Here is a 23,398-nt window from a genome sequence, read left to right as displayed (position 1 = left end):
TGTTGATAGTTGATCCAAAAAGAATGAAGTCCTTGACAACTTCAATCTTTTCTCCATTGATAAGAATGTTGTTTATTGGTCCAGTGGTGAGGATTTCTGTTTTCCTGACATTGAGATGCAACCCATACCGAAGGCTGTGTTCTTTGATCTTCATCAGTAAATCTTTCAATTCCTTTTTTCAAAATCTGTTCACTGGCATCATACTGTCTATGCACCTCCATTCTTGTGACTAAGGGGGTACCTGAGCCAATGTACACCCCTTCCAGCCCTGGAGGGTTCTATTATGCATGCACACAGATCTTTTCAAAATTTAAAGGGACAGATTCCACTTAAAACCAAACGGCAGCACAAAATGTCCAAACCTGGTCCTGAACTGAGTATCACCAGGAAAAAGGCCAGAATGGGGCTTGTGGAGTGAGAGAGACAGACTAAAAATGAAACAGGCCAAAAATTAAATCCTGAGTTACATCATAACAACCAACAGTGGCATCTTGAAATTTATCATGTGGCCTTGAAGGCAAGAAGCTGAAAGAGAATATTAAAGTCATACTCATATTAGGCTATAGATTTTTTTATTTTTTATCTCTCTTTACTGTGATTATAGACTACAGTATCCAATCTGGGTTTTTTTTTTGTTTTTTGTTTTTTTTTTTTGCTGTTGCTGTTTTGTGTTTTGGTACCCTCTTTACCTTTAGGGGGCTCTTTCTCTCCCTATATTACCCAAGAAGAGACAGAAATTGCTGTCATATAGCCAAGCTACAATCACACCCCATAAAACCCCACAATCCAGGCCAGAGTCAATACCAACTGCCATACACCAGCTAGGCAGACAACACCTATGACAGTTACTCTGAGTTGAGTAATAAGAAGAGTGAAAAGGGAAACTCATCTGCTGATCACGTCTACTGGGAAGGCAATCAGAAAGCATAAAAAACACCAAAACACACACTCAATTAAGTATTAAGGACACAGCCAACTACTAAAAATTCCCAAGAAGCAGAAGCAGATGACCATATCAGCACATGTACAGAAACAAGATAAACTGACTGAGACAAATGATCTGGAGGTAGACCTACACTCCAACACTGAAAGGACGACAGGCCTTGGAAATGCCTGAGAAAGAATTCAGAAAAATTATTATAAAATGTATCAAAACACTTAACAACTGAGTTGAGAAAAATAAGGAAGAAGTCAGGAAAGTGCTACAGGAACAATCAAATACAGAGACACAGCATTAGAAACAATTCAAAACCAACAGAAAGAGGTACAAACGATTAATAATAGAATATCAGAAATGGACAATACACTGAAAGGGCAAAGGAGTAGAATTGAAGAGATGGAAGCCTGAACTAGTGAGCTGGAAGACAAATCTCTCAATACAACTAAGATAGAAGAGCAAGCAAAAAAACATAAAAAAATCAGAAGGTCTAAGATTCATGTTGGATAACATGAAGAGAAATAAGAATTATCAGCATTGTGGAACAGGAAGAATCACACAACTCCATGGAAGAGATGTTGAAGAGCTGCTGGAAGAAAATTTCCCTAACATCCTGAAAAATGAAAAGATAAGCATTCAAGAAGCTCAATGAACCGCAGGAAGGATAGACCCTAAAAGAAAATCATCAAGACATATAATAATGAAGCTCTCCAGTATCTAAATTAAGGACAGAAACCTGAAAGCAGCTAGGGAAAAGAGAAGTGTAACATTCAAAGGCAATCAAATCAGATTAAGCTCAGATTTCTTAGCAGAAACCATGCAAGCAAGAAGGCAATGGGGAGACATATATAAAATGCTGAAAAAAAAAAAAAAAAAAAACTGCCAACCAATAATCCTTTATCCAGCAAAGCTATCAATCAAATATGGCAATGTAATTAAAACATTCCAGGATAAACAGAAGATAAGGGATTTTGCCAAAGCCAACCCTATGCTGCAAAACAGAGCTTGACATATGTGGTGGCACCACCTAGAACTCAATCAACAAATGGAAGAGTTGAGAACAGAACAAAACTATAAGAACAAACTCATAGTATCTGGGACATCAGTCTATGATCAAATCAATTACAATGTGAAAGAAGGTAAACACATAGGAGCAGAGATCCAGTAGGTGAGAAGGACAGTTAGATTGCAGGATAAATTAGACTGTATTAAATGGAGGGGAAAGTTAATGAATATAAGGTGACCTCAAAGAAAAATAATACTTCACAACATACCAAGAAAATAAAAATCCAAGAAGAACATGGAGACATTAAAACTGTAAGGAAACTCACAAGAAAGATCACAAAAAAACATGAACTCAGCACAGGAACACATGCAGAACAAAGATACCAGCAGCACCAAAAAAAAAAAAATTCCCATACCTATCAATAATTACACTGAATGTAAATAGATTAAGTGTACCAGTTAAGAGACAGAAGGTGGCAGAATGGATCAAAAAACAAGATCCTTCAAAATGCTGTCTGTAAGAGACACATCTCACACACAGAGACAAAAACAGATTAAAAGTCAAAGGATGAGAAAAAACATGCCAAGCTAATTGTAATAAAAAATGAACAGGAGTCACAGTATTAAACTTTAAGTCAAAAACCAGCATAATAGATAAAGATAGACATTATCTCATAATTAAAGGGGCAATTGAACAAGATGACATAACCATAATAAATATCTATGCTCCCAATGAAAGAGCTCCAAAATATATAAAGGAAACTCTAATAGATTTAAAGAAAGAATTAGACAAATCTACAATAATCGTGGGCAATTTTAATACATTGCTTTAAAAAATAGATAGAACAACCAGAAAGAAACTTGACAAAGATACAGAAGAACTAAACAACACAATCAGCCAACTGGACCTCTTAGATGTGTACAAATCATTCAACCCAACAACAGCAAAATACACATTCTTTTCCAGTGCACATGGAACATTCACCAGAATAGACAAGTTGTTAGGCCATAAAGCAAAACTCCATAAATTTAAAAATATCAAAATACTACAAAGCATCTTCTCAGACCACAATGCTATCAAACTAGAAATCAGCAATAGGAAGATGAAGGAAATAAAGTGAAATACATGGAAACTGAATAACACCCTGCTGAAAAGCAACTGGGTAGTAGAAAAAATTAAACGTGAACTCACAAAGTTCCTAGAAACAAAAGAGAACGAAAACACAACATACCAAAATATTTGGGACACAGCAAAAGTGGTGCTGAAAGGACAATTTGTAGCAATAAATGCATATATCCCAAAAGAAGAAAGAACCAAAATTAACACATTAACACAGCATCTACAAAAATTAGAAACAGACCAACAGAGGGAAACTAAGTCACCAAAAGAAAAGGAATAATAAAGATTAGAGCAGAAATAAATGAGATAGAAAACAGAAAAACTGTACAAAGAATCAACAGGACAAGAAGCTGGTTCTTTGAAAGGATTAACAAAATTGACAAACTATTGGCAAACCCAACAAAAGAAAAGAGGGAGAAGACACAAAAAACACACATTAGAAACCACATGGGCGATGTTAAAACAGAACCAAAGGAAATTAAAAGGATAATAACTGAATACTATGAAGAGTTGTACTCCAACAAATTTGAAAATTTAGAAGGGATTGATACATTTTTAGAAAAAACAAAACAAAACAAAAAAACCTCCCTAAACTTACACAGAGTGAAGTAGAAAACCTGAACATACCCATAACAAAAGAAGAAATTGATCAGGTTACCAAAAAACTCCCAAACAAAAACATTCAGGTCCAGAAAGCTTCATTGGTGAGTTCTACCAAATATCCCAGGAAGAGCTGTCAACAATTCTATTCAAATTATTCCAGAATATAGAAGAGGATGGAAAACTTCCTAACACATTTTATGAAGCAAGCATAACCCTCATACCAAAACCAGGGAAGGACATCACCAAGAAAGAAAATTATAGACCAATATCTCTCATGAACATAGATGCAAAAATTCTCAGCAAAATTCATTATAAGAATTTCAGAAAAATATGGAAAATATGTACTATATTAAGAAGCTCTGATAACGTAGTGGTTATGAATCTGGCTGCTATTCTCAGGGTCAGCAGTTCGAAACTACCAGCTGTTCCATGAGAGAAAGATGAGGCTTTCTGCTCCCGTAAAGATTTACAGCCTCAGAAACCCTATAGAGGGGTCGCTATGAGTTGGAACTGACTCCACAGCACAGAACCATCACCACCACCATATACTAGATTATTTATATAGATTATTGGATTGGAGTGGGAAGTAGTTGGGGGAAAGAAAGAGAAAGGCAAGCAAGCAAAAAATAGAACAGAAGTTTACCTTTTATGTTTGGGAGAGTTGCTTTGTTCCTCTCTGAAACAGGTCCTTGTTGGAATGATTTCGATGTATTTTCAGAGATACAATTTATTGTTGCGGCCACACTTATTAAAAAGTATGCTCTGACCAAACAAAGCTTACTTAAGAGATGTTGTTGGCCAAATGTAATCAGAAATACAGGCAAGCCTTTATTTACTAAATCATCTAATGCCTAAAAATATTTTTAAAGAAAAAAGAAAACATGTTAGTGAAATATTTTCTTCAGATACTATAGACTTTATTATTCCTTTGCACTTGACCCATTTTGTATTGGATGATAGAATAAATGGCAGGTCTATCAAGATTGACATATAATGTAATAACTACCCCAGCAGTGCACCACTGCTACCGCTGCCCCCCACCAATCTGCAGCTTGTGCTTCCATAGGCCAGCCTTGCCACATAACTATGTGGTGTGAGTCGTTTGCCTTATAAAACAGAAGGGATCCTACAGCAAAATAGAGAAACAGCTAAATCTCACCAGCCATGCAAACCTGAGAAAATCAGTTACTAGAAAACAAAGAACGGAAGACTGGGTGGACAGAGCAATGTCTATACTCAGTTTATGGTCTGTGGGTGATCACTGTACCCCTCCTCGTATACACCCTCAACTCCCTGGTCCCTCTCCTGTGCATATTTACCTCCTGGAAAAGAAGTCACACACTTTGTGCAATCCAACTCTGAGACTTGAACACTTGAAGTTGAATAAGGTTGGAAGAAAATTAGGCAACCACGTTGAATTGTCTTACTTTAACACTTTGGTGCTTCCATATGATATTTCTTCGGTACATTCCCTCTTCCTCTCTCCTAAATAACCAGCTTATCCTTTTTCTTCTCTCTTCTCCATTCTAACCCTTACTTCCCATCTCTGCTCTCAGCTGGTGACCTTGTTTCCTCTACTAGCTGAGAAAAACTGAAACAGGGAAAACTGAAGCAGCTCTGCCCGTCTCCTCTAACCAAGTGACCATCTTGCGTTCTTTCTTGCTAAGGCTGACATCACCTCTTAGGCCACCTGTCCTGTCCCCAATGACCTATTTAAGACATCACTACAGCCACCCTCTCTTCTCCGACATCACAATGTTTTCCTTCTTTACAGAGACAACCCCTTCAGCACACAACCATACTGTCCTCAAAGCAATCTTAAACAACAAACAAAAACTCTCTAGATTCCCACTTCCTTCTCCAGCTACTATGCACTCTGCTTCTCTGCTTCACTTCACTGCAGAGCTCTAAGGATTATCAATACTGATTTCTCTCCTTCAATTTGCCTTAAGTTCCATTCTATTCCTACACTGAAACAATTTGGTGAAGGTCACCAATGGACTATGATTTGGCTAAATTCAATGTTCCATTCTCAGGTATCTCAGGTATCTAATCTAAGATAGCATTAAATTGTCACAAGACATCAACTTAAAATTCATTCTGCTTTCAGAGATGACAACTGTTTGCCTTATGAGAGAATCTGAGGCAGTTCTAGGGTGGGTTATCTTGGTTGCCATTGCTCAGGCTCTCTTCTTAACTTCTTACAAGGGGTGGGAATTCAAGCATGTAAAAGGACCAGGCACAAAATAGAGACTGAGCTGATACCAAGCTGTTTACTAGGAACATGATTGACCTTCCCTATCTAGAAAGATACTTTGGATGGGGAAGAGGACATCTCTCTTCTCTCCTCTCTCCACTGCAAACAGTGATTTAATGAGCCTTGACAATTACACACAAACACTTGAGGATCAAAAGAAGATTAATTAGTAATGCTATTTAACACTCCTTTCTCTCCCTCTGTACAGAAAATATAAAAAGTGTAATCTGAAGAGTCTTAAGCAGAGCAACAGTACTGGTTTAATTAATGAACTAATAGAAATTGGATTTTCATTATGCCGTCAATCTCCTTTTGTGTAACAAGAAATGATCAGACATTTCCTTTATGCCCAAAATCACTCCTTAAAGGAGTTGTTTTTTTGATGTCCTGGCATTTATGACTGCAAAGAAATAGATACCCTTAAGCACTTCAAATTCTTAGAACATTAAAAGGAGAGGTGAATGTGTATTTATAGCTTCCTAATATTAACTCCATTAGCTATAGTTACAGGAGATTATAGATAGGTAGGAGTTCTGGTATGGCGCTGTAGAAAAAGTGCAGGACCACAAGGTCAGTTTGAACTGCAAGGTTGGTGATTCAAACTCACTAGCCACTCCTCAGAAACCCTATATAGAGTCACTATGAGTTGGAACTGACTCAATGGCACTTAATAACAGCAAAAACATAGATAGGTAAGGAGTTTACAACTCCAAGGTAACTTAACACATACAGACAGATACATGAACTTTTTTTTTTAATGCCACATTTAAATTTTCAGACCTCATATTTCAATTATCTTTCAAATGATATGTTGTTTGTGTCTGGAATTTGTCTAATTTTATAAATAAGTGACCTAAAATGAAAGAGCTAACATTGTTGGTCCTATTTAGTGTCATTGAGTCAGTTTCAAGTCATAGTGACCCTGTACAAGGTTTTCAAGGAGCAGCTGGTGAGTTTGAACCACCAACCTGTGATTAGCAGCCCAGCGCTACTCCCTGTCTACAATGTCCTGTAACTAATGGCTGTATAACTGCTCTCTCACTAGAATGCTTTCTAGTGAACACACCGACAACGTCCCTAAGACTGTTTTAAGTGATAAGTGCCACTAGGTCATCAAATGCCTAAATCTCAATCATTCTAGTATTGTCAGGAATAGGTGTTTTTAAAAGGGTACTCTAAGCCTCTCTTTGTGAAAATTATTGAGGAATTTAAAGTAGCTATTTATGAAAATGCCAAATGAAAACATTCCAAGCCACTGGCTGAGAGAAAGTCTCAGTAGAGTATAAAAAATGGTGGACAAAAGTAGTAGTAAACAAGTAAGCTATCTGAAATGCACAAAATCTTTTTCTTACAAAGTTAGCTCTTTCCAACTATATGACTAAGACAAATGCTAAAGTCAGAGACAGCTGACATGCATGTCTAGGTGAACAACACAAATATAAACTTGAGCATGGCGCTATAGGATAAACACTAGATTGCAAAGTTGGTTTGAATCACAAGGGAGGCAGTTCAAACTCACCAGCCACTCCTTGTAAACCATATGCAGGGTCTCTATGAGCCAGAAACAACTCACCGACACTTAGGAACAACAATAAAAACTGAGAAATGGGGACTGTTCTTGTTGTGGCTGAGCTTATGGTTAGCAGTCTAGTGCTTATCCTACAGCGCCACACCAGGATTCCAGAAAGGAAAACAGTAGTTGATATTTGCCCAGTCTGAGCCAGAAAGGTTTGGGTGGAATCTTACGTCTGGCCTCAGCATTTTGAAATAAAAATGCACTGTTAGAAGTAGACAAGATTATTATGTAACAGATTACTGAAAAACAAATATCATATTACATGGAATGAAATGGGTCAAATCTTATTCACACTAAATAGTCGCTGTTTATAAAGTGTTTTATCCTTACCTGTAAATTTTCTTTGCTAGTAAGAGGCTTTCCTGAGTCAAATGATTGAAATATCTGTCAACACAGAAAATGTTAACATTAGGAATAAGGTTATGTGAGCCTTATTTTTAAATAAAACTGTTAATATATTCTTTTAAATATAACTTTTACTATAAAAGTAATGCATGTAATCAAAGACAAGTATGATACAAAGAGAGTAAAAAGTATCTATAAATCAACTTCTTTAGGTCATCATTATTAACATTCTGACATCTTGCTTAACTTATTTGATATATTTTTTAAATTTATGTATATATACAAACAGATACTCACACACTTATATCCTGTTTTCACTAAGCATTATGTAATAATTATCTTCCTATACACTGTGGGTTAATGCGCTGGACTGCAAAGTTGGTTTGAATCACAAGGTCGGCAGTTTAAGCTCCCCAGCCGCTCCTTGGAAACCCTATACAGGGTCACTATGGGTCAGAACCAATTCAACAGCAATTAAAAACAAAACAACAACATAACATTAAATAAAGAAGCCTGGTGAAGTAGTGGGTTACATATCAGGCAGTTAATCACAAGGTCAGCAGTTCAAGTCCACCAGGAGTTTCATTGGAGAAAGATGAGGTTTTCTGCTACTGTAAAGATTTACATAAAGAGTAAACCCCTGGGGACCTTCATTTGCTGATGGGGCACAACTCAAAATGAAGCAAAACAGCTGCAAGCATCCATTAATAATCAGCACACAGAATGTATGAAGTATGAATCTAGGAAAACTGGAAATTGTCAAAAATGAAATGGAACGCATAAACATCGATATCTTAGGCATTAGTGAGCTGAAATGGACTGGTATTGGCCATTGTGAATCTGGCAACCATATGGTTTACTATGTCAGTAATGACAAATTGAGGAGGAATGGTGTTGCATTCGTCGCCAAAAAGAACAAATCAAGATCACTTATGAGGTACAACACTGTCTGTGATAGGATAATATACATGAGCCTATAGGGAAGCCCAGTTAATACCACTATTATTCAAATTTATGTACCAACTACTAAAACCAGCGAGGATGAAATAGAAGAATTCTACTAACTTCTTCAATCTGAAATTGATCAAACATGCAAACAAGATATACTGATCATTACCGGTGATTGGAATGCAAAGGTTGGGAGCAAAGAGGAAGGATCAGAAGTTGGAAAATATGGCCTTGGTTATAGAAATGATGCTGGAGCTCGCATGATAGAATTCTGAAAAACCAGTGATTTACTCATTTCAAACACCTTCTTTAGACAGCATAAGAGACAGCATCAATGGGCTCAAGCGTGGCAACAGTTTTGAGGTTGTCCCAGGACCAGGCAGTGTTTCAGTCTGTTGTGCATAGTGTCACTATGAGTCTGTAGTTACTCAAACACCTAACAACAACCAGAAAGATATACAGCCTTGGAAACCCTACACAGGGTCACTATGAATTGGAAGTGACTCAATGATACCCTATCACCACCAACACCAACACCACCAACACCACTTTGTTAAGTGCGTCAAGTCAGTTCCAACCTCATAGTGACCCTGAATAGGGTTTCCAAGGACCAATTGGTGAGTTTGAACTGCCTACCTTGTGGTTCAAACCGAACTTGTGGTCCAGTGCTTTATTCCACAGTGCCACACCGGGACTTTATTTGTAATTTCAGTCTAACTGTTAGGTAATATTTTAACCTATTTCTTGGTCAAAGAAAGTAACACCTTTGCTTTTGTTAGACATAGAGGCCATTTCCCACCCTCAATCCACCACTGTTGTTGTAAGGTGCCATCGAGTCAGAACCGACTCATAGCGACCCCACGCACAGCAGAAAGAAACAATGTCCGATCCTGGGCCAACCCCACCACCACTGCCACACTTGACCCCATCAGTGATGCCACCTGGCTAATCCATCTCATTGGGGGTCTTCCTCTTTTACTCTGAACCTCCATCTTACCCCGCATGACATCCTTCTCCAGTGACTGTTCCCTCCTGACAATATGTCCAAAGTATGAGAGATGAAGTTTAGCCATCTTGGCATCCAAGGAGCACTCTGGCTGCACTTCTTCCAAAACAGATCTATTGGTTCTTTTGGCAGTCCATGGCACTTTCAGTAGTCTCCTCCAACATCACAATTCAAAGGCATCTATTCTTTTATGATCTTCCTTATTCACTGTCCAGCTTTCACATCCATATGAGGTTATTGAAAACACCATGGCTTGGGTCAGGCGCATCTTAGTCCTCAAGGTGACATCTTTGCTCTTCAACACTTTAAAAAGTTCCTGTGCAGCAAATTTGCCTAATGCAATACGTCATCTGATCTCTTGACTGCTGCTTCCGTGAATTAAGCCCTAGTTTAAATAATAGTAATGACTATTCTGTCTATGGAGTCCTGGTGTGGCACTGGGGGATAAGCATGCAACCACAAGATTGGTTTAAACTATAGGATCAGTGGTTCAAACTCATCAGCTGCTCCTTGGAATATGTGTTAATATTTTGAATGGTGATTTTTTTTTTTTTTTGATGTTTTCCTTTTTTTTTTCTCTGAATTACTTGTTCATATGTTTGATTCTAAATGTAATATTTTATTAGAATGTTGTTGTTGTTATTGTTAAGTACCATGGAGTCGGTTCTGATTCATAGTGACCCTGCACAGGGTTTCCGAGGCTGCAAATCTTTACGGGAGCAGAAAGCCTCATCTTTATCCCATGGAACAGCTGGTAGTTTTGAATTGCTGACCTTGAGGTTAGCAGCCCAATTCGTAACCACTACGCTACCAGAGGTCTTTTTTTTATCAGAATATATCTGATTTATTTGCTACAGAAGATTGCTGCATCATCAGATAGGACTCATTTCTTTCAGTATAAAGGTCCATTTTAAACCTGTCTATTCGTACAGATCAGTACTGATGCTTACCCATATTCCGACTGTCACCTAGCATCACAAACAGCTTCCAGGGACAGGAACAGTTACAGCCAACCTGTAACTACCTAAGGCCATCTGTGGTCCTAAGAGCATGAAGGAAAGGCTGGAAACAATGAAGGACAAGAGATGGGCTCTACCCAGTCTTTTCTGGGCCCTCCTCAGTAATGCTCTCTTCACTGATTGTTCTCACTTGCCCACTTACTCACAATGTTTCCTATGTTCACCTAACAAACACATTGCTTGCTTACCAAATCCTTGTCTTAGACCCTGCCCTGGAGGGACTCCCAAACCAAGAAACCAGACATAGCTTTTATTGGAGGAGGGGAGGGGGGAGTTCCTGTTTTGAAGATATTGTTTATCTCCTAGAATGCATTGAAAAGTAAGCATCTGAATCCAGAGGAAAAGATTTGGTGGTATTATGTGAAGAAAAAATATGTATGCAAAAGCTGGACAGTGAATAAGGAAGATCATAGAAGAATTGATGCCTTTGAGTTGTGATGTTGGAGGAGAATACTGAAAGTGCTATGGACTGCCAAAAGAACCAATAGATCTGTTTTGGAAGAAGTGCAGCCAGAGTGCTCCTTGGAGGCCAGGATGGCTAAGCTTCGTCTTTCATACTTTGGACATATTGTCCGGAGGAAACAATCGTTGGAGAAGGATGTCATGCTGGGTAAGGTGGACGGTCAGAGAAAAAGAGGAAGACCCTAACGAGATGGATTGGCCAGGTGGCATCATTGATGGACTCAAGTGAGGCGGTGGTAGTGAGGTTGGCCCAGGATCAGACATTGTTTCGTTCTGCTGTGCATGGGGTTGCTATGAGTTGGTTCCGACTCAATGGCACCTGACAACAACAACAACAATGTGAAGAAAGTTGACAATAGAACATATAGATTTAGTAAGGGGAGCAGAATGCTTGTATAATGTTAAAACATAGAACTTTTAAAGACCTGTGAAAAATCCCACAGTAATCTGCACGCTTTTTTCAGTTACTGCTTTTACAACTGAAATCTAATTCATTAATCTCTTCTTTGAATATCTAGGCTAGTGCTTAATAACATTGGCACTTATTTTAATTGTAAACCTTGAATGTATTTCCTCTTTCAATTACGGTTTTTTGGTGTTTTTTTTAAATTCCCACTTGGGGCTGGAAAGCTGCAAATGGACTTTGAGAAAACATAATTTGAAGTCAGACTCTACTGGAAGAAAATTCATCTACAGGTTTGTGTTAGGATAACTATTTGCAAGATTAAATTTTTGAATTTATAGGGAAAAATTCGTTTCAGGAGTTTTGTTTGTTTCGGTGAAAGCAGTGTGCACTGAAGTCTCTCTTGTTCATCCACAGCTTCTCTTTGGTTCTCCTGCATTGATTCCTTCCACTCTTCTTGGCCTCTGAATGTGAGTGACTCTAAAGCTCATCTTCTCATTTTTACTTTTCTTTAGCTGTCTCAACCCCTAATTGATTTCATCAATTCCTGTGGTATTAAATCTCTGTGCTAACCACTCCCGAATTTATGCCTTTAGCCCCAACCTGGAGCTTGACTGAATTAGTATCTGAAGTCACTAAATTCTATATCATCTACTCTAAGCACTTGTATACATTCCACATGGTTGGCTCCTGGAGTTCTCACTTAATACATTCAACCCTGTCCACTCTGTATTTCCCATCTTAGTAAATGAACTTTTCCCCCGCTCAGTTTTCTAGACTCCTTACTCTTGATCCACCTGTAATCCATCATTAGCAAATGTGAGCTCTACCTTTGCCAAACACCCAGAAGTTCACCACTTCTCACTCCCCCACCACCACACACATACATAGTTGTTGTTGTTGTTAGTGCCGTCAAGTTGGTTCTGACCCATAGCGACCCTGTATAGGGTTTCCAAGGAGCAGCTGGTGAGCTTGAACCACTGACCTTGCAGTTCAAACCAACCTCACAGTCCAGCGCATTAACCCACACTAGGACTCACACACACACACACACACACACACACACACACACACACACACACACACACACACATCCCATTATATCATTATATCATCCAGACTACTTGCAATGACCTTTAAAGTTTTAATTGTGAAAATACGACAGAACATTCATCAATTTAATAACTGATCCAATGAAGTCACCTACTTATCCCACAATTGTTTTTCTTTCCTTATCTTTTCTTTTCTTTCCTGTCTTACTCTCAGTCTCTATAAAAGAAAAGTGTTCTTTCCTTTAACTTTGAAGCACTTGTATATCTTATGGTCAGAGTGTTCTCCTATTGCAGTGGTCTTCCTCCCACAACACTACAATAGACCTTTGCCCTGTCCCCATTTTCTTTCTGAATACAACCTTCTAGATCAGAATCCTGGTGTAGTGCTGTAAAATAAGCACTGGACTGCTAACCACAAGGTTGGCGGTCCTATCAGCCTATCAGCCACTCCTTGGAAACTCTATATAGTTTTACTATGAGTCAGAACTAACTCAATAGCACATAGCAACAACAACAAATATCAAAGTCTGGATGCATTTTTACTTGGCAGAACAAAATAACCAACTGATTTCATATCCAATTGTTAAAGAGAAGAATACCTTGCAGTTAGGAGATGGGTAAGAATTAGAATGGTCATAATAACTAGGAGCTGACCTGCAGGGAAGAACGTGGCCAACAGACGACAGAGTCTGATGTAGCAATTGCAGTGACAGCAAACTAAAAGTGCCATTTGTACAAAGACATAGGGAATAAAATATTTTTTTTAAAGACAAGAATTTGAGTGGTTGGTTTTTTTGTTTTTAATTTTCACACCTCAGCATATTTGTTTAGTATTTTACACTACTGAAAGTAAGAAGAGAGGAAGTTTCTGAAATCACTAAAACATATGCTTGAAATTTGAATCCTGGCTCTGTCATTTACAAACTATATGAACTTATACAAGTCACTTAACTTCTCTGAGCATCTCTCCTTCTCTTTAAAGTAGGAATAAATTATCCTCCTCACCAAGCTGTAATTACCATTGCAGAGTGTAAGAATCATGCCAGCACTCATCTGTCAGTTTGTTGTACTGTGGTGGCTTGTGAGATGCTGTCATTCTGGTAGCTATGACACAGGTATTTTAAATACTAGCAGGGTCACCCATGCTGGACAGGTTTCAGATGAGCTTCCATACGAAGACAGACTAGGAAGAAGGAGTGACGAAGTACTTCCAAATATTTAGTTACTGAAAACCTTATGAATAGCAGAGAAACACTGTCAGATACAGTGCTGGAAAATGAACCTCTCAGATTGGAAAACACTCAAAATGTGATTGGGGAACAGCTGCCACCTTAAAGTAGAGTTGACTGTGATGATGTGAATGGAGTAAAGCCCATGGGGGTAAAGCCCGAAGGACCTTCATTTGCTCATGGGGCAAACTCAAAATGAATAGAAACAGCAGTAAACATCCATTAATAATCAGAACATGGAATGTACAAAGTATGAATCTAGTAAAATTGGAAATTGTAAAAAATTAAATGGAATGCATAAACATCGATATATTAGGCATTAGTGAGCTCAAATGGACTGGTATTGACCGCTTTGAATCTGAAGACCACTTGGTTTACTATGCCGGGAATGACAAATTGAAGAGGAATGGTGTTGCAGTCATTGTCAAAAAGAACATATCCAGATCAGTCATGAGGTACAATGCTGTCTGTGATGGGATAATATCCAAGCGCCTACAGGGAATCCCAGTTAATACTACTATTATTCAAATTTACGCACCAACCACTTAAGTCAGTAAGGATGAAATAGAAGAATTCTACCAACTTCTTCAATCTGAAATTGATCAAACATGCAATCAGGATGTATTGTTCATTACTGGTGGTTGGAATGCAAAGGTTGGGAGCAAAGAGGAAGGATCAGTAATTGGAAAATATGGCCTTGGTGATAGAAATGATGCTGGAGAATGTGATAGAATTCTTCAAAATCAATGATTTCCTCATTTCAAATACCTTCTTTAGACAGCATAAGAGACAATTATACACATGGACCTCACTAGATGGAATACACAGAAATCAAATTGACTACAACTGTGGAAAGAGCCAATGGAAAAACTCCATATCATCAGTCAAAACAAGGCCAGGGGGTAGATTGTGGAACAGACCATAATTTGCTCATATGCAAATTCAAATTGAAGCTGAAGAAAATGAAAACAAGTCCACAAGAGCCAAAATATGACCTTGACTATTTCCTACCTGAATTTAGGGATCATCTGAACAACAGATTTGATACATTAAACATTAAAGACCGAAGACCAGAAGAGTTGTAGGATGACATCAAAATATCAGGTAGAAGAAAGTAATGTCATTAAGAAGACAAGAAAGAAGGAAATGATCTAAATGAATGTCAGAAGAGACACTGAAACTTGCTCTCCAGCGTAGAGATGCTAAAGCAAATGGAAGAAACAAGAAGGTCCAAGAGCTGAATAGAAAATTTCAAAGGTCAGCTCTAGCAGACAAAGCCAAACATTATAATGAAATGTGCAACGATCTGGAATCAGAAAACCAAAAGGGAAGAACATGCTCAGCATTTCTCAAGCTGTAGGAACTGAAGAAAAAAATCAAGCCTTGACTTTCGTTATTAAAGGACTCTCTGGGCAAATTGTTGAATGATGCAGAAAGCATCAAGAGAAGATGGGAGGAATACACAGAGTCATCGTACCAAAATGAAATGATTGATGTTCAATCTTTTAAAGAGGGAGCATATGATCAAGAGCCAATGATACTGAAGGAAGAAGTCCAAGGTGCATTGAAGGAATTGGCAAAGAACAAGGCACCAGGAATTGATGGAATACAAATTGAAATCTTTCAAGAAAGTGAGGCGGCACAGGAGGCACTCACTCATCTCTGCCAAGAAATTTCCAAGAAAACTATCTGGCCGACTAATTGGAAGAGATCCATATTTGTGCCCATTCCAAAGAGAGGTGACTCAATGGAATGTGGAAATCATCGGACAATCTCTTTGATATCCCATGTGAGTAAAATTTTACAAAAGGTAATACAGAAACGGCTAAAGCATACATTGATAAAGAACTTCCAGAAGTTCAAACTGGATTCTGAAGAGGACATGGAACAAGGGATATCATTGCTGATGTCCTATGGATCTTGGCTGAAAGCAGAGAATATCAAAAGATGTTCACCTGTGCTTTATTGACTATGCAAATACTTTTGATTGTGTGAATCATGACAAGCTGTGCACACCATTGCGAAGTATTCTGGAACACTTACTTTTGCTCATGAGGAATCTGTACATGGACCAAGAGCAGTTGTTCCAACAGAACATGGAAAGATTGAATGGTTAAAAATTTAAAAAGGCATGTGACAGGGTTGTATTCTTTCACCATACTTATTCAACCTGTATGCTGAGCAAATAATACGAGAAGCTGGGTTCTATGAAGAAAAATGTGGCATCAGGATTGGATGAAGACTCATTAACAACCTGCTATATGCAGATGATACAACTTCACTTGCTGAAAGTGAAGAAGACTTAAAATACTTACTGATGAAGCTCAAAGACCACAGCCTTTAGTATGCATTGCATCTCAATGTAAAGAAAACAAAAATCCTCACCTCTGGACCAATAAACAACATTCTTAACAATTGAGAAAAGATTGAAGTTGTCAAGGACTTCATTCTTCTTGGATCAACTATCAACACTCATGGAAGCAGCAGTCAAGAAATCAAACAATGTGTTGCATTAGCCAAATCTGTGCACAAGACCTTTTTAAAGTGTTGAAGAGCAAAGATGTCAGCTTAAGTACTAAAGTGCGCCTGACCCAAGCCATGGTAGTTTTAATAACCTCATATGCATGTGAATGCTGGACAGTGAATAAGGAAGACTGTAGAAGAATTGATGCTTTTGAGTTATGGTGTTGGAGAGAATATTGAAAATGCCACGGGCTGCTAAATGAACGAACAGATCTTTGTTGGAATAAATGCAGCCAGAGTGCTCCTTGGAGGCCAGGATGGCCAAACTTCGTCTCTCATATTTCAGACATATTGTCAAGAGGAACCAGTCACTGGAGAAGGATATCATGTTCGGTAAGGTGCAGTGTCAGAGAAAAAAGGAAGACCCCCAGTGAGATGGATTGGCAAAGTGGCAGCATCAGTAGGCTCCAGCATAGCAACAATTGTGAGGTTGGCCCAGGACCAGGCAGTGTTTCATTGTTTTGTACATAGGGTTGCTATGAGTCAGTACCGACTCAATGGCACCCAACACCAACAAGTGTAAGGATATAGCACAATACCTGACATGTAGTAGACACAGGATGAATGATGCTATTGCTAGTTGTCTTGGAGTCACTTTTGACTCGTGGCAACCTCATGTGCAACAGAACGCATTATATCAGACTGAGTTCTCTTGTGAGCTACAGGGTTTTCATCAGCTAATTTTTGGAAGTATATTCCCAGGTCTTTCTTCCCGGTCAGTTTTAGTCTGTAGTCTCTGATGAAACCTGTCCACTATGGAGGACCCTGCTGGTATTTGAAATACCAGTGGCATAGCTTCCAGAATGAAAGCAATATACATACCACCCCAGTATGACAAATTGACAAACAAATGGTTGATAAATGATAGCTAAACTTGAATCTCCAGAGGGCCCACTTGATTTCATGCTGATCTATGATTACCAAGTGTTGCCTTGGATTTCAATTTCCCTAGGGAAATCAGTAAAGGCTTCTGAATACTCTACAGGTCTATCACCACTGCAGCCAAGCAAACTAAAAACATAAATCTCATAGACGATAGACAAATGGCATCTTTTTCAAGCATAGGCTATTCATTTGGTTACCGCAGCCTAGAGTTTAAGAGGGCACAAGTTGAAGAAACTACAGTGTCCTCTACTGAGCAGAAGAGGACACCATATGAAGTTCCCTTTGCTAAATTCTCTCTTCTCCTAACTTGTATTCTCCATGTATTTCTAATGCGTTTATTTTCTTGTGCACTTCCTGGATTGTCTCCTTTACTCCCAAATACCTATGTAAAAGTGGTTAACAAGTGCCTTTCTCTAACAGGAAATGATTCAATAGCACTTAACAATAATAACAACATCTCTAATACCAGTCTTTCTCCTAAATCTACATGTGCACAGGCATGTCTCCCTGTATGTACGTGTGTGTATGTCTATATATGTACATATATATGTTGTTAATGTCCTTGAGTTGATTCATGCATATGTGTGTGTGTGTGTGTGTCTAGATCCTATTGCATACCAAACAATTCTCTCAGGCTTTTCTGGAGATAACTCACATTGAATTATATAACAGTGAATAGTAACTTTGTAGCCATAATACTGAATAATAAGCAATGTAAGTTTTAGCCCATTACTGAAGTTATGGACATGTAGTTAAGTGCTGTCAAGTCAGTTCCAACTCATAGAGACCCTGTATAGGGTTTCTGAGGAGCAGCTGGTGAGTTTTGAATTGCTGACCTTGCAGTTAGCAGTCCAGTGCTTATCCTTCAACATCACACCTTGACTCAATATATATAAATAAAATGTCAATTTATGCAAGTATTTCAAGTCTTATAGCTCACTCATTCTCAGGTTCTTTCAGGTTTTCAAATTCTAATCCAGCCTGCATGTATTGTGTCTGTCTGCCTCAGTCCTCACACAAGGTCTCCCCCAGGCAAACTGGCTTTCTACCTCCTCATATTTCTTTTATTGTGGCCCATAGGGTCCAAGATCTGCCTAAAGCAAGCTCACTGAATAGTTCCCAAATCACCATGAGAACTGAGGTACAGGAAGAAATAAGTCATTTTAATTAAATTCATACTTTAAACATAGAGTCATTTAAACTACTGAGTCATTTCCAAGGATGATACATCAATCATGTAATTTACAACTCCAGATTAGGCACTCCAGGTAAAATTGTCTCTTAAAGTAAAACAAAACAAAACAAAACAAAACAAAATGACTACACAAAATGAAGGAAAGTTGTCCCCTCACAGGAATCAGAAGAATTATATACAAAATTATCCGTATTATTTTAAAATCCTATTTTATTGTTGTTAAGAATACACACAGCAAAACACACCAATCTCCCAGTTTCCACATGTATAATTCAATGACATTGATGGCATTCTTCTAGCTGTACAACCATTCTCACCCTTCCTTCTCTGAGTTGCTCCTCCCTCTTTAACATAAACTCACTGCCCCCTCTGATAAAGATTAGGTTCCTATCTAATCTTTTGAGTTGCTGTTATTAATTTGACCCCAAATATATAGTTCTTAAAAGAGCACAATGCTGAAGGCAGACAATTTTATTCATTAAGCTGGATAATACACTGGACTGCAAGGTCAATTTGAACTGCAAAGTCAGTGGTTCAAACCCACCAGCTGCTCCTTGGAAACCCTATATAGGAAGGCTAAGAGTCAGAACCAATGCATCGGCACTTAACACCAACATTGTTTGGTTTTAAGATGATTTAAGAGAATATTTCTGGTTTAAAGTATACAGATTATCACAGGACAATAGGAAGACTTCATAGGAAGTCTGGAGTCCATGATAATCTCTGTTCTATATTTCCTCCTTTTGATCAGAATTCCTTTGTATGATCTTTGTTCAAAATGTTGAGCATATTCTTAACTCTTTTTCAGAAAGTATATAAATCAAAAAAGAACCAAATAAAATCTAAAGAGAAGTAATTTTGATTAAGAACATTAATGAGATAGTATTAAATTATACCCCAAAGTCTAAAAGATTGTTGTTGTTGTTGTCAGATGCCATCGAGTTGGAACGGACTCATAGCGACCCCATGCACAGCAGAACAAAACAATGTTCGATCCTGGGCCAACCTCACTATTGCTGCCACACTTGAGTCCATCAATGATGCCACCTGGCTGATCCATCTCGTTGGGGGTCTTCCTCTTTTTCTCTGACCCTCCACCCTACCCAGCATGACATCCGTCTCCAGCAATTGTTTCCTCCGGACAATATGTCCAAAGTAGGAGAGACAAAGCTTAGCCATCATGGCCTCCAAGGAGCACTCTGGCTGTACTTCTTCCAAAACAGATCTATTGGTTCTTTTGGCAGTCCATGGCACTTTCAGTATTCTCCTCCAACACCACAACTCAAAGGCATCAATTCTTCTACGATCCTCCTTATTCACTGTCCAGCTTTCGCATCCATATGAGGCTATTGAAAACACAATGGCCTGGGTCAGGCGCACCCTAGTCCTCAAGCTGACATCTCTGCTCTTCAAGTCTAAAAGATAAGGTGATACAAGTGTCTAATGAGACTGCTCATTGTAACTATATGAAAGAGCATTCCTACACCAGAATTCAATGGCAAAATCTACTCCAGAATTATACTCTATATTTCCTATGACACCCTTCAAGTCCAGACATATGGCTGTTTCTAGCCAGGCCCTGACAAATGAAACTTTGTAATGTGATGTGACATGTAGCCAGTCTTATCAAAGAGGTCTGGGGTACGGAAGACTTACAAATACACCTTTGAGGCAGTTTTCCATAGATTTTAGGAGTGTAACCTTCAAGGGCAAAGAAATGACTTTCACTCAGACAGGCAGGATTACCTTTATTTTTCCTGTTGGTTTACTGCCAGCAGGTACTGTGGATGGCATATTCTTCCCATGTAAAATCTGAGACATCTCATAAAAGGCTTCAGAAAATAATTCTAAGTCTATGAGTACTTCTACCTTTAAGGGAAAGAAAAACTTAATGAGATCCTACATTAAACAATTGGTTTCACTTACAAAATAAACAGTTCAGAGAAAAATAATCAACTCTTGAGATCCAAACTTTCTGTTTAAAGTTGCCAATGCATTATGAATTGATGTTTACTAGATATGGATGGATGGAGATACATGTTTCTGTGTGTAAGCCAGCTTATATGGACCAAGAAATTAATAAACAGCAGGCAACTATTGCATTCTAACAGGCAACATTTATCCAAGTTGCTTACTTCATCAGAGGCACACACATCAATATTTCATAGGTCTAAAAATGGTTCAGAATTGAAATTGTTTTGTTGTTGGTGTTGTTATTGCTCTCATGGCTAACCACAGAGTGAAAACAAAAATACCAACAGCAACAAAGAAAGCACCATAGGTGATGTCCTCTGGTTCTCTGACAGCCTAGAGTTAAACCAACCAGGAGACTATCTCCACAATGTATCAACATAGAGAAACTATTATTTTTCTTATTCATAAGTAACAGACCCTGTAAATTTTACATACACTTAATGACATTAATCAAGTGATAACTATACATTGTACATGGCTTGCTTTGAATACAATGCAGCAGGAATTTTCATGAAAACATCAGAGGGTGAAAAGAAAATTTCCTGTTCAAAAACATTCACTTATTAAACATGTTTACTATAGTTGTTAGCTTCTTACACAAAGACCCTTTGTGGTGGTGGTGGTAGTGGTTATGTGCCGTGGAGTCAGCTCTGACTCATAGCGACCCTATATAGGATTTCTGAGGCTGTAAATCTTTATAGGAGCAGAAACCCTCATCTTTCTCTGGTGGAACAGCTGGTAATTTTGAACTGTTGACCTTGAGGTTACAGCCCAACTCGTAACCACTATGCTACCATAGCTCCTAAGACCCTACGTATAAAAGCAAAAACAACAACACAGCCCTGTTTTAAGCCATCCTCATAACTGTTGCTATGTTTGAGCCCATTTTTCCAGTTTCTTTGTCAATCTAACTCATTGAAGGTCATCCTCTTTTTCACTGACCCTCCACTTTACCAAGAATTATGTCTCTTTCCAATGACTGGTCTTTCCTGATAACATGACCAAACCACATGGTCTCTCTACCCCCACTTCTAGTGAACATTCCAGCTATAGCTCTACCAGGACAGGTTTGTTTCTCTTCTGGTAGTCCATGCTATACTCAATTTTCTTTGTCAACACATCAAGGCATCTATTCCTCTTGTCTCATTATTCATTGTTCAACTTTCACATGCATATGTTGTTGTGGTTAAGTGCCATTAAATTAATTCTGACTCACAGCAACTCTGTATAGGATTTCCAAGGGATATGGCTGGTGGGTCTGAATCACCGGCCTTGTGATGAACAGTGTCATCCTTATTCTATAGTGCTACATGCATATGAGATGATCAAAAATACCATGGCTTGGGACATGTGCACCAGAGTCCTCAAAGTGACATCTGTTTATTTGTTTGTTTTTAACATGTTAAAGAGGTCTTTGGCAGCAAATTTTTCCAATAAAATATGTATTTTTTTTCTTAACTGCTGCTTCCATGGGTGTTGATTGAGGATCCAATTAAAATGAAAAATCCTTGATAACTTCAATCTCATCTCCATTTGTCATGTTACTTATTGGTCCAGTAGTGAGGGTTGTTGTTTACCTTGTGTTAAGGTGTAATCCATACTGAAGGCTGTACCTTTGATCTTTATCAGAAAGTGCCTCAAGGCCTCTTCACTTTTAGTAAGCAGGGTTATGTCATATAATCTGTATATCACAATTTATTAATGAGTCTTCCTCTAATCCTGATGTTATGTTCTTCTTAATACAGTCTAGCTTCTCATTATTTGCTCAGCATACAGACTGAACAAGTAAGGTAAAATAAGACAATCCTGATGCTCATCTTTCCTGATTTTAAACCATGTTCTCTCTGAATGACTGTACAGGTTCCACATGAACACAATCTAATATTTGGGAATTCCTGTTATTTGAAATATTATCCTAATTTTTATGACTCACACAGCCAAAGGTCTTTGCATAGACAATAAAACACAAGTAAACATCTTTCTGGTCTTCTCTGCTTTCAGCTAAGATCCATCTAACATCAACAGTGATATCTCTTGTTCCACAACCATTTCTGAATCTAGCTTGAATTTCTAGCAGTTTCATGTCTATGTACGACTACAACTGTTTTTAAATTATCTTCAGCAAAATTTTACTTGAGTGTGATATTAATGACAATGTTAGACAATTTCCTCATTCTGTTGGTTCATCTTTCTTTAAAATAGGCAAGGACGTGGATACTTACAGTTTGTTTGACTTGGCATATTACAAATTTCTAGGCACAGACAAGTGAGCACTTCCAGCACTGCATTGTTTGTTGAAAAGTTTCTGTTGGTATTCTATCTATTCCTGGAACTTTGTTTTTCATCAGTACCTGCAGTGCAGCTAGGACTTCTTCCTTCAATTTCATTCTTGGTCATATGCTACCTCCTGAAGTGTTTGAATGTCCATCATTTCTCTTTGATACAGTGACTGTGTATTCTTTCCATCTTCTCTTCATACTTTGAGTCGTTCAATTTTCTTTTAAGTGTTTTATTGTGGATTATATAATACTTTACATGGGAGAACATTAGTTTTACATTCATTCTATCGTACATCATATCATTGCCATGGTTACAATCCCCTCCATGCATCATCAACTGACCAAAGGGTATACACTACAAGCCTGCTCCCTACATTCCACACCACCACCACCACCACCCAGTCTTCAGCACACAGTTGCTCTCCCTCTCTGGATCTAAAGTCCCCAGCTGCTTCATCGTTCCACATCATCGTCTCTGCCTCCATCTCAGGCATCACTGATTCTCTGGGTAGATTCCCACTCTCCACTCTTCTCCCTTGATGGTCCTAGGGAACTCTGCTCCTAGACTGGAAAGTTAATC

At 38.3% G+C, this 23,398-nt stretch overlaps 1 protein-coding gene across 1 annotated transcript in view; it reads right to left on the bottom strand.

Moving 5' to 3' along the window:
* LOC102815127 (chromosome unknown open reading frame, human C12orf63) overlaps nucleotides 1-23,398 on the bottom strand; it is a 193,956-nt gene that overhangs the window by 98,046 nt on the left and 72,512 nt on the right. Inside the window, exons 12-14 of the mRNA XM_006871817.1 lie at nucleotides 20,312-20,434; nucleotides 7,829-7,882; nucleotides 4,309-4,516 (exon numbers count right to left, since the gene is read on the bottom strand). Of these exons, the coding sequence (XP_006871879.1) occupies nucleotides 4,309-4,516; nucleotides 7,829-7,882; nucleotides 20,312-20,434 (385 nt within the window). The remainder of the gene's footprint in view (nucleotides 1-4,308; nucleotides 4,517-7,828; nucleotides 7,883-20,311; nucleotides 20,435-23,398) is intronic.

Source organism: Chrysochloris asiatica, unplaced genomic scaffold (assembly GCF_000296735.1).
Source record: "Chrysochloris asiatica unplaced genomic scaffold, ChrAsi1.0 scaffold00174, whole genome shotgun sequence".
In the NCBI taxonomy this organism is placed as follows: Eukaryota; Metazoa; Chordata; class Mammalia; order Afrosoricida; family Chrysochloridae; genus Chrysochloris; species Chrysochloris asiatica.
The sequence above is the reverse complement of the archived record's forward strand: the minus strand, read 5'-3'. Positions and strand labels throughout refer to the sequence as shown.